Source organism: Salmo salar, chromosome 09 (assembly GCF_965601325.2).
Source record: "Salmo salar chromosome 09, fSalSal1, whole genome shotgun sequence".
NCBI classification, from domain to species: domain Eukaryota; kingdom Metazoa; phylum Chordata; class Actinopteri; order Salmoniformes; family Salmonidae; genus Salmo; species Salmo salar.
In genome coordinates, this window is record NC_138299.1 from 119373300 (window position 1) to 119385862 (window position 12563).

General features: G+C 40.3%; 1 protein-coding gene across 2 annotated transcripts; it reads left to right on the forward strand.

Moving 5' to 3' along the window:
- The first annotated feature begins 3071 nt into the window (after positions 1-3071).
- Positions 3072-11039, forward strand: LOC106612491 (chromosome ssa09 C19orf47 homolog). Of its 2 annotated transcripts, none has more exons than XM_014213676.3 (8): positions 3072-3152; positions 4338-4425; positions 7392-7506; positions 7778-7859; positions 8065-8190; positions 8359-8505; positions 8761-8834; positions 8937-11039. In XM_014213676.3, the coding sequence occupies exons 1-8, from the start codon at positions 3074-3076 to the stop codon at positions 9462-9464; spliced, it is 1239 nt and encodes a 412-aa protein (XP_014069151.1). In that variant the 5' UTR covers positions 3072-3073; the 3' UTR covers positions 9465-11039. The 2 variants fall into 2 exon arrangements, with proteins under 2 accessions (XP_014069151.1, XP_014069152.1); XM_014213677.3 differs by having other exon boundaries at positions 8359-8430.
- Positions 11040-12563: the final 1524 nt, after the last annotated feature.

Consider the following 12563-nt stretch of genomic DNA (forward strand, 5'->3'; position numbering starts at 1 on the left):
CCAACCACCGTTAAACCTCACAGAAGAAGAAGAAGAAGAAGAAGAAGAAGAAGAAGAAATGCAGAATATGGGAAATATTGGGAACTGCTGAAATTTAAAATCCGCTCAGCCTGTATTACTTATGGAAAACGACTTGCTTTAAGAAGGAGCTGTGAGGTAGCTGAACTCTCTAAGACAATTGTGGATATCACAGAGATTGAGCATCTTGATCTTAATGAGAATGCCAAATTGAATGATTTACAGAATCAACTAGATACATTGTATGAGGAAAATGCTAGAGTAGCTTTCATAAGATCCAGAAAACAATGGCTTGAAAAAGGCGAAATGAACAGTAGATACTTTTTTAATATGGAAAAGAGGAGAGGGGAACTCAACACACTTCGGAAATTTAAGATTAATGGGGTTACCACTGAGGATAGAGAGTTGTTATCAGACTTTACCACTAAGTTTTATGAGCATCTTTACTCCTTAGATAACAATTTGAGTGACTCTAAGGATCTCCTTGATTCTATAGAGAATGTTAACACGGTTAGTGAAAAATTCAATCGGTCTTGTTGTCAAGATTTATCCATTATAAATATCCAGTACGGGGTTGCTCAGTTAAAAAATAACAAATCTCCAGGTTGTGATGGATTAACCTCTGAATTTTACAAAACCTTCTCTGAAGAAATAGCACAATTTTTACTTGAAACCTTTAAGGACGCTATAAAGAAGGGAGAACTACCTGCCTTTCTGAAGCAAGGGGTTATTACTCTTATATCTAAACCACACAAGGATCTCTTAAATATTGATAATTTGCATCCAATCACACACCTAAATAACGACTACAAAATTATAGCATTAATCTTTGCAAAAAGGTTAAAGTCTTGCTTGAATGATCTGATTGTTGAATGTCAATCAGGGTTTATGAAAGGGCGCCATATATCTAATAATCTGAGGCTGGTGTTAGACTTGGTTGAGTATTGTGATCTATTGGATGATTTCCCTGTTATGCAATTTTTGGATTTTCAGAAAGCATTTGATACAGTAAGTCACAATTGTATCTTTCATTGTCTTAAGCATTTGAAATGTGGTCGTTTTTTTGTTGATGCTATTAAAACTCTGTATAATGGTGGCAATAGCTGTATCAAACTTTGTCATGGAACATCCTCAAGGTTTAACATTTACAAAGGAATACGACAAGGTTGTCCAATATCTCCTTTTTATTTTTGTTAGTATCTCAAATTTTATGCTCATTAGTTCACAAAAGTCAATTTGAAGGCATTACATTCCAGGCCAGAGAGATCAAGATATGCCAACAGGCGGATGACACCTCACTTTTTTTGAAAAATGTGTCACAAGCTAGATTAGAATTGGATATCGTGAAGCAGTTCTCCAAAATCTCAGGTTTGGCATTAAATCTTTCCAAATGTGAGATGCTTGTTTTGAAAGGAGCTGTCAATCCGGCAGATTGTAACATCTCTGAAAAATATACTGTAACCTACCTCGGTGTAAAGATCACCAAAAATCTGAAAGGCTGTGAATGATCTTAATTTGAACCCTGTAACTTTATCCTCATGGTTAAGTAGGGATTTAAGTCTTCAAGGAAGGGTGCTTTTTTCCGAAGCTGAGGGACTATCTCGTGCATTCTATATTTTTTCATCTATTGACATTCCCAAATCCACTTGCTGTACCTTAGATAGGCTTTTGTACAACTTCATATGGAAAAACAAGCCACATAAGATAAAAAGAGATGTTATCACCAACAGGGTTTGTGATGGCGGTCTAAATGTCTTAGACTCCACTCTCTTCAATCAGATATCAAAGGTCAACTGGATTAAAAGGTACATAAAAAAATCCTCATAGTTTCTGGAATATTGTACCTCATTTTGTTTTTCAGAAGTTTGGAGGGCTTCATTTTTTTACTACAATGTCCATATATTGTGGGTAAACTTCCTGTGAAACTAGCGTCTTTTCACAAGCAGGCTTTAATGTGCTGGGCTTTGTAGTATAAACACAACTTTTCACCTCATAAATGTTTTATATGTAACAATGGGTCGATATTACATAGAAACAAGATATTATTTAACCATAAATGGTTCTCGAAAAACCTTGTCCTTGTCAGCCAATTAGTTCATATTAATGGGAATCTATTTACACGGAGAGAATTTATGGAAAGATACAACTTTGAGGTTTCAAGCAAGGAATATGACACTGTTATTAAAGCTATACCTAGTGGGATAAAAACTTTACTTCAGAATAATGCATATTTTGGAATATCTCTGATTGTAAGCGATATCCAGGTGAATGGCATTGGTCTACTAGATAAGAAATTCAACAATCGTTTATTAAGGGAAATTTTCTACAGGAAGTCTATTCCCTCTGCGATATTTTGTTGGGATTCATCGTTTGATGTAAACTGGCGCCGTGCTTGGCTCACTCCACACAAATTTATGGTGACCAATAAAGTAAAAGAGATCTCCTTTAAGATTATCCATAGATTCTATCTGTGTAATAGATTGATTTCTAAATATAAACCTGATGTTACCAGTGAATGCAGTTTTTGTGATCTAGAAACTGAATCTACTGAACACTTATTCTGTCATTGTTTATATAGTGAAGTGTTCTGGGCTGATGTAAAACTAGATCTTGGTCTCAAATTGCATACAACCATTGACATTTCTACGTTTGACATATTGTTTTACTACACTGATTCCTCAATTGAATGTATGTCATAAATCTCTTTATTTTATTAGGAAAATGTTTCATACACAAATCAAAATTGATGAAGAAAAAGCCCCTTTTCTTAATTTTTTTAATCTGATTTGGAAAACTATTTAGTCTTTAAAACATATACAAAACAAAATGTAAAAAAAAGGTAAAAGCGTAGTCTGTATTTGAATTGATATAATGTGGATTAGTTGTATTAAAAAATATATATCTAATTTCTTTGTGGAATCCCTCTGGCTGTTATGTTTATGTTTTGCATGTTACTGTTAATAAAAAAAGAAAAAAGAAAAAAAGAAATGTCTCCAAAAAAGAACAATTTATGGCAGTAGACTGAAGGGTTACACTGCACTCATGTGGTGAAAATATGTTACTTCAAAAAAATGCAACGGAATTTACGTCACGAACGGAGCCGTCTCCTGTAAACATGGCGTCCGTAACCACAGGTGAGTGACATAAAAGGGCCCAGATGACGTGGAAGATCGCTTAAAAAGACTCAAAAACATATTCCCCCTCCCCCCAATTATTATTAGGATACTGAGTAAAGATGTCAATTTTATTTTGTTTGGAATGTAGGGATACCGTTTTCTGTATGTCTACCTAGCTGACATGGTGTGTACGGATACAAGTCAAGTGCAGACTAGAATGTAGCTAACGTTAGCCGGTTAGCTATTCAAAATTGCTCGTGCATCATTATTGTTTGTAGTTACATTTTTTACCACGAACATACGTGGGATTGGTTACTAGCTTATCATTGGCGCCACCGTGTTGACTGATAGGTACGAAGTTGTAGCTAATCTTAACGTGAACCAACATTTTCATTCACATTAACTAGCTAAATTGGCTAGCAAGTCAACTAGTAGCTAGTTTGCTAGCCCACAGCCACACACTAAACATTTAACGTTAGCTTGCTAACGTTAGCGTGCTGCAGGGGAGGGTAGGTCGCTAGTACAACTACCGAAAGTTCGCCTTGTGAAAATTGTCATACGTTTCGTAGAGGCCATCGTGACATTAAACCTAGACTGAGAACGGTTGGTTAACTAGTTTAGTTAGCAAGTTATTGTATGTGTTCGAGACAAGTGGCCCACACACTGCAACCAGGGCCCTTTAGCTAATGTTGGGACTGACTTTAGCTGCCTGTTGTCTCCCTCTATTTAGCTAAACAGAGACCCTCAGTTTAATTAAAAAAAAAAACATTTTATTGTGCCTGATACTGTAAAATGAAGTCCTTTACACCTCACTGACTTGCTTTTGACGGCAAAAGTATTGTTCTGGGGGAAACACTGGCAATATCAAATGTGTCTATGAACCCCAGTGGAATTTCGCTCACCACAAGAATCTCCACCATGGTTTTATAAATAACACCCAGCTGGGCAGTCAGCAAGCCTGTCCAGTCAGCAAGCCTGTCCAGGGTTTCCATTTGGTATTTTCCATTGGATCTCACTTTGAGTTTTAACTTTGAAGGTCAATAAATTTGATGGCTTTTAGTATTGCCATTGAAAACTACGTTTTAAGATAATCATTTTTGTAATATAGCTCTTAAAATTTAAGACATAGTACATGTAAACACGTGTTTGTTTTCATCAGCTACTTGAACTGTTTTTGGACACCCCTCTCTCTTGTCTTTTCAGCCACCTCGGAGTGGATCCAGTTCTTCAAGGATGCTGGGATCCCTGCTGGTCTGGCTGTCAACTATGCTGTGTCTTTTGTGGACAACAGGTAATAAAGGCCATCTTAACTCCTTGGCCTGGAACAGTTCACCGCAAAATGAATGATTGTCTGACCTTTTCATTTGATTATTGGTATCTAAGAGAAGTGTTTTTCAGTTTTGTTTTTGGTGAAGACATTCATGAGTTTACTAGCAATTATAAATATTTGGGTATTTTTCTTGATGAACATATTACTGTTCTATTCGGGAACATCTGCCCTGGCCAACTCAGCAAGTAGAGGTCTTGGAGGAGTTATAGGGAAAACAATAACACTCCAAGATATTGGTTTTGCTACATATTCCAAACTGTATCAGACATGCGTTTGTCCTGTTCTGGACTATTCAGCCGGAGTTTGCACCTATACTTGCAATAACTGGGGATATGGGCTGGGAACCCTGTGAGGTGAGATGGAAGGCGTGTATGGTGACACTTTGGAATAGACTGTTGGAAATGACAACTGCCAGAATAGCTAGTAAAGTCGTTCCATGGGATCTATCCATAGGGGGAGCCTGGGCAACTGAAATGTCCAACTTTTTTTCAAGAGTCTGACTGTGAACGTCTGCACGAAAACCAAATGAAGGCAGACATAGATATGATTTAAAAAAAACTTGATGCAATATGAAAAACAAATGGCTGGAGGAGATGAATCATAAACCCAAATTGAGAACCTTTTGTTTTTATAAGGGTGAATTTGTGTGTGAGATATATTATGTATAGCCTACCTAAAAGCAAGATCGCTATGTGCACAGGTAAGATCAGGGATATTGCCCCTGCGTATTGAAACAGGTCGGTTTTGTGGTGAAATGGAAAAAGAGAGACTATGTAACTATTGTGACCTCGAAGAAATAGAGAATGAAACTCATTTTATCCTCTATTGCCCTTTCTACCACGATATACGCTCGCTTTTATTCCAGAAAGCCCACCAGATATACCAAGGAATTATGTGGCTGAGTGATGAGGGGAAATTGAAATTGTTTTTTGTCCATTGTGTATTTCCTTTTGCGGAATATTTAAATAAAGTTTGGAATAAAAGAAAAAGGGCTACCTATAATTAAATTGTAAAAAAAAATATTTAGCTTCTATGTGGTTAATGGTGTGTGTATATAGATTGTGTATAGGCATGTCTTCCATATGAATCTTCTATGTGGTTAATGGTGTGTGTATATAGATTGTGTATAGGCATGTCTTCCATATGAATCTTCTATGTGGTTAATGGTGTGTGTATATAGATTGTGTATAGGCATGTCTTCCATATGAATCTTCTATGTGGTTAATGGTGTGTGTATATAGATTGTGTATAGGCATGTCTTCCATATGAATCTTCTATGTGGTTAATGGTGTGTGTATATAGATTGTGTATAGGCATGTCTTCCATATGAATCTTCTATGTGGTTAATGGTGTGTGTATATAGATTGTGTATAGGCATGTCTTCCATATGAATCTTCTATGTGGTTAATGGTGTGTGTATATAGATTGTGTATAGGCATGTCTTCCATATGAATCTTCTATGTGGTTAATGGTGTGTGTATATAGATTGTGTATAGGCTTGTCTTCCATATGAATCTTCTATGTGGTTAATGGTGTGTGTATATAGATTGTGTATAGGCATGTCTTCCATATGAATCTTCTATGTGGTTAATGGTGTGTGTATATAGATTGTGTATAGGCATGTCTTCCATATGAATCTTCTATGTGGTTAATGGTGTGTGTATATAGATTGTGTATAGGCATGTCTTCCATATGAATCTTCTATGTGGTTAATGGTGTGTGTGTATATAGATTGTGTATAGGCATGTCTTCCATATGAATCTTCTATGTGGTTAATGGTGTGTGTGTATATAGATTGTGTATAGGCATGTCTTCCATATGAATCTTCTATGTGGTTAATGGTGTGTGTGTATATAGATTGTGTATAGGCATGTCTTCCATATGAATCTTCTATGTGGTTAATGGTGTGTGTGTATATAGATTGTGTATAGGCATGTCTTCCATATGAATCTTCTATGTGGTTAATGGGTGTGTGTATATAGATTGTGTATAGGCATGTCTTCCATATGAATCTTCTATGTGGTTAATGGTGTGTGTATATAGATTGTGTATAGGCATGTCTTCCATATGAATCTTCTATGTGGTTAATGGTGTGTGTATATAGATTGTGTATAGGCATGTCTTCCATATGAATCTTCTATGTGGTTAATGGTGTGTGTATATAGATTGTGTATAGGCATGTCTTCCATATGAATCTTCTATGTGGTTAATGGTGTGTGTATATAGATTGTGTATAGGCTTGTCTTCCATATGAATCTTCTATGTGGTTAATGGTGTGTGTGTATATAGATTGTGTATAGGCATGTCTTCCATATGAATCTTCTATGTGGTTAATGGTGTGTGTATATAGATTGTGTATAGGCTTGTCTTCCATATGAATCTTCTATGTGGTTAATGGTGTGTGTATATAGATTGTGTATAGGCATGTCTTCCATATGAATCTTCTATGTGGTTAATGGTGTGTGTATATAGATTGTGTATAGGCATGTCTTCCATATGAATCTTCTCATTGTGCCAGACGGGGTTCATTTGACTTCTGTTTCTTTCCCCCCCCCCTTTTTTCTGTGTTTATTTATCTGTATATGTTATGTATGTATGTATGTATATTTTACTGCTCTAGGGATGTAATTTACTATCATGTATTGATTTGTACCGTTTCTTCTCTTTATGCGATGCGCAATGCAGAGAACACCGGAAGAATGATCATTTAATTACCATAGTGAATTATTGTAATGTTTGTTTGTGTCAATCACATAAGGGATGGGTTGGCAATTGGCAATTTGACACGAAAATAAAATGTCATTAATTCGGTAATCAGTCATGAATAATTTCCATTCGTTTCGAGAGAAGAAAATCTCATCCATTCTTTTATTAGTACGATTTAAATATTTATCTCACTCTTCCCCCCTCTCGCTCTCTCTCTGCAGGATCCAGAAGACCATGCTGATGGACCTCAGTAAGGAGATCATGATGGACCTGGGCATCACTGTCATCGGTGACATTATTGCCATCCTCAAACACGCCAAACAGGTCTACCGACAGGTAAGGAGAAGGCTTGTGTAAAGCATGCTCTTATTCAGAGCCACTGGGAATGCCTTGAAGAGAAATGATGGGCTGAAAGACACAATCACTTCCTGTTGCATCATTCATTTTAAGGAGCTTTCGGTACATCCTGGGAGCACTTCCTCCAATGCAGCACTACAGCTCATGTGACAGAGATGGTGCTTTGCCAAAATACTTGCTGTTTTTAATGCAGTTTTGACAGTAGTTACTCCAGTGCTACCTCTCTCCCACCTCCTCTTCCCCTCTCCAGGACATGTGCAAAATGGCCACACAGGCCATAACCTCAGGACAGTCCAGCGTTCAGACCGAACTCAGAAGAACTGCCCACACCCGTGAGTGTTTTTAATTCAAATCAATGAACCGTTATGAATGTCATACCGGTGATTTGCCTTTTATGTAGAGCTTTTCTCAAAGGATTTAACACTGTATAATGATAAGTCACCCCTTCCACTACCAATGAGTAATAGCACCCATTTGGGTAATGGCGGGAGTCATTCTGTGCCAGAATTCTCACCATATGTTTATAATCCTCTGCAGCCGCCACACGTATGATTGCCAACGCCTTGAGCCACGACTCACCGCCAACCACACCAGCCCATCACACTGACAACCGGGCAATCTCTGTGACCGTGTCGAACAAACAGGCCAAGAGTGGCAAAGCAGGTAGCTACCCCCTGTTCCACTCTCTGTGTGGACTGGCCTTCTCTCTCTCCATCTGCTGTATCACGAGGCGAAAGCTCCCTACCGTAGATGTGTCACACTGACTCTCTCCGTCTCCCTTTTTCTTCTCTACCTCATTTCACCCCCCCATCCTTTCTCTCTTTTTCCCAGTGCTGAGCCGGCCTGCTGACGAGGGGAACGGTCTGCCGGCGAAGCGTCGCCGTGTGACTGCAGAGATGGAAGGCAAGTACATCATCAACATGCCCAAAGGCACCACGGCACGCACCGCCCGAATCCTGGCCCAGCAGGCCAAGAAAGGTAGGGCCTCACCTACTGGCCAGGGTGAACCAAGGATACTAATCATTCAACCTCCTTTAATTATCATCCCACTAATATTATGGACTGCCGCATCTAAAGGAAATTGGTCTTGGAATGTCTTTATCTCTTACCATGATAAAGATGACCCCTATCCCTAACTAGAACCCACCATCCCACTCTTTCTGTGTGTGTTTCTTAAAATGTCTGTGTGTGACAGTATATTTCTCTTTTTAACTCTCTCTTACCCATAAAAAGGGAACAAGCGGATGTCTGTGTTTGAGCGACTGGGAGCCGAGTCCAAGGCAGATACCACCACGGGCAGCAGCAAGGTGAGCCCTCTCTTTTGACACGCTACATGTGTGTCTATGTGAGTGACATTGAGTGTTAGTCAGGGCATGGCCTCTCTGCTCTCATGGCCCGTCTCTCTCCAGGCCACGGGTGTGTTCAGTCGACTGGGCCGAGCAGACGGCGCGGAGGAGGAGCAGGGAACAGCAGGAAGGGTTGATGTAGACGGAGCAGAGGAGGAGGAGGAGGAGGATGATGATAGTGATGGAGAGGGTTCGGTCCTACAGTACGCTGGCGTCCTAAAGCGACTCCCTCCCTCCCAGAAGAAAGAACCTGTGGCCCCCAAGCTGGCCCCCACCACCCTCCGCCGCCTAGGAGTGAAGTTCAAACTCCCCCCTACTGACTCTCCCTCCTCCTCTTCCTCACCCGATGGCCTCCCCCCTGCCAAGCTCAGTGTGCTTCAGAGACTGGGTAAACCAAATGCCTCCCCACCGCCCGCCGACACCCAGGACAGCCGGGTGACCAGCACCAGAAATAAGGCCAGGCCAGGCCTGGCCCTGGCCAGCCCTAAGGTCAGCAGCAGCACTAGGGCTGGAGGAGGGGAGAGTTTTGGGGCTCAGATGGACGTAGGGTCAGTCAATGTCTTTAAGAGACTGGGCAGCAAGAGGACCTAACGCATATCAGGCCATGTCTAGAACAATACCTTTTCATTATTTTGATTTTATTTGCATCCATCCGGAAGGCTAGTTATTGTGACATGTTGGTAACATCACATAGACAGCTAGCCTGGGTACCAGTCTGTTTGTGCTAACATTCCCCTCCCTGTCATGGTATGTTTATTATATGATACGGAGTACAAGGGTGGAATGTTAGCACAAAACAGGTCTGTATTTTAGGCTTACGGAGAGCTGCTTCTAGGAGGAGTTGGCTCAGTGATAAAAAGGGATTGTGGGAATGCAGGATGTAATGTTCACCGTATCACCTCAGCGCTCACCTCCACCGGGCTGTGACTGCCGGGTACAAGAGAAGTACAGTCCACTTAAGACGTTCGTGCTGTAACTCTAGTCCTAGAATGGACAACAGCAACAGGCAAACAACACATAAAGCAACCTCAACCCACAAGCAAGAGCATCTCATCGGCCTCATTTTTATATGAACTGTATTTGTAGAAAAGTGTAGACTCATATTGCTGTGAAGGCTCCACCACCACATTGAACCTCTGGTTGTGTACCACGATCTGCTTGAAAGCCAAGATATTCAGAGTTGTCTGTTCACAGAATAGGAAGTTACCCACCATTGATTGACCTGTATGTAGATGTTATTGTGAGTTTTTTTCCAGGGCTTATTCAGTACATTGCAGATAGAAATGTACCGTATAGAGCTGACATGATGGTTTTATTGACATAACAAAGAATCATGTTAAGTTCTGCACCATACATTTCTATCTATACTGAACAAAAATATATACGCAACATGCAACAATTTCAGTGATTTTACTCAGTTATAGTTCATATAAGGAAATCAGTCAATTTATATAAATTCATTAGTCCCTAATCTATGGATTTCACATGACTGGGCAGGGGCGCAGCCATGGGTGGGCCTGGGAGGGCATATGCTGACCCACTGGGTTGCCAGGCATAGCCAATTGCACGCTCTCTAAAAACTTGAGACATTTGTGGCATTGTGTTGTGTGACAAGCTGCACATTTTAGTGGCCTTTTATTGTCCCCAGCACAAGGTACACCTGTGTAATGATCATGCTGTTTAATCAGCTTTTTGATATGCCACACCTGTCAGATGGATGGATGATCTTTGCAAAGGAGAAATGCTCACTAACAGGGATGTAAACAAATTTGTGCACAACATTTTAGAGAAATAATATTTTTGTGAGTATGGAACATTTCTGAAACATGGGACCAACACAAGTTCTGTTTATATTTTTGCTCAGTATAAATGTTGTGTAATGTTGTGCTGACCTGAATAACACCCTGGTTTGCCATTATTCCACATGGTACAGGAACTGATATGTAAATGTCCCCTTGATATTGATACAATACTTAGAAATTTGGGTGAACACCTGCTATCTTTTTTTTTTATTATTGAACTTCACCAGAACTTTGCTACACTGTATATAGATTTAGAAAATCATGACAAGAAAACAACAACATCCAAGGTTTTAAGATGTAATGGAACAAGGCACCATGCCTTGAGAAAGTGATCTTGAATATAAACAAGAAAATGGTGGAAAAAGTCTTGCCTGATTTATTTTCCCTCCCTCTTTGAGCTAGCTACTTCAAGCAGCTGTCCCGTCCTCCAGGATTTCAGTCCTACAGTGTGCTCTTGTACTTTGACCATGCTCTTTTAATGAGAGACCGTGTCATTGAAATTGCAAATGAGAAACCACAGTCAATATTTGGCTTCTCGGGGGAATAGACATTGAGCTGATCATTTATCTATTGATGAGTTCAATAATATGTTGCCTGAAGGAGTGGTGTATGTTTGTCTGGGAGTGGTGTGTGTGTGTGTGTTAGGGGGGTGAGTCAGTGAGCTCTCCATGTCAGTATTACTGCCCTGGGGATGGGTGTCTTAGCCCCCAACCTCCTCCTCACACAGAAACGAGCTGCATTGACAAAATCAGGCAGGAGCACAGCTGGTACCACTAACCAGGCTTTGATAGTGACGGACAGACAGGAGGGATGGTGCGAGTGTGACAGCCTGTCCACTCTTCTCCCACTCACTGTTTCAGACAGACAATACATGGAAGAGAGAGAATTCTCATAGACCTTCACTTCGTGTGGCGGTGTCTTGTTAGGCTTCAGTGTAGCTTTTGACATTATCGATCATAGTCTGCTGCTGGGAATACGTATGTGTTATGGCTTTACACCCCCTGCTATAATGTGGATGAAGAGTTACTTGTCTAACAGAACACAGAGGGTGTTCTTTAATGGAAGCCTTTCAAACATAATCCAGGTAGAAGCAGGAATTCCCCAGCGTAGTTGTTTAGGCCCCTTTCTTTTTTCAATCTTTACTAACGACATGCCACTGGCTTTGAGTAAGGCCAGTGTGTCTACAGTGCCTTACGAAAGTATTCACCCCCCCTTGACATTTTTCCTATTTTGTTGCCTTACAACCTGGAAATAAAATATGTTGTTTTTTTTGGGGGGGGGGGATCATTTGATTTACACAACATGCCTACAACTTTGAAGATGCAAAATATTTTTTCTTGTGAAACAAGAATAATAAAACTTCAGTGTGCGTAACTATTCACCCCCCAAAAGTCAATACTTTGTAGAACCACCTTTTGCAGCAATTACAGCTGCAAGTGTCTTGGGGTATGTCTCTATAAGCTTGGCACATCTAGCCACTGAGAATTTTGCCCATTCAAGGCAAATCTGCTCCAGCTCCTTCAAGTTGGATGGGTTCTGCTGGTGTACAGAAATATTTAAGTCATACCACAGATTCTCAATTGGATGGAGGTCTGGGCTTTGACTAGGCCATTCCAAGACATTTAAATGTTTCCCCTTAAACCACTCAAGTGTTGCTTTAGCAGTATGCTTAGGGTCATTGTCCTGCTGGAAGGTGAACCTCCATCCCAGTCTCAAATCTCTGGAAGACTGAAACAGGTTTCCCTCAAGAATTTCCCTGTATTTAGCGCCATCCAACATTCCTTCAGTTCTGACCAGGTTCCCAGTCCCTGCCGATGAAAAACATCACCACAGCATGATGCTGCCACCACCATGCTTCACTGTGGGGATGTTTTTCTTGGGGTGATGG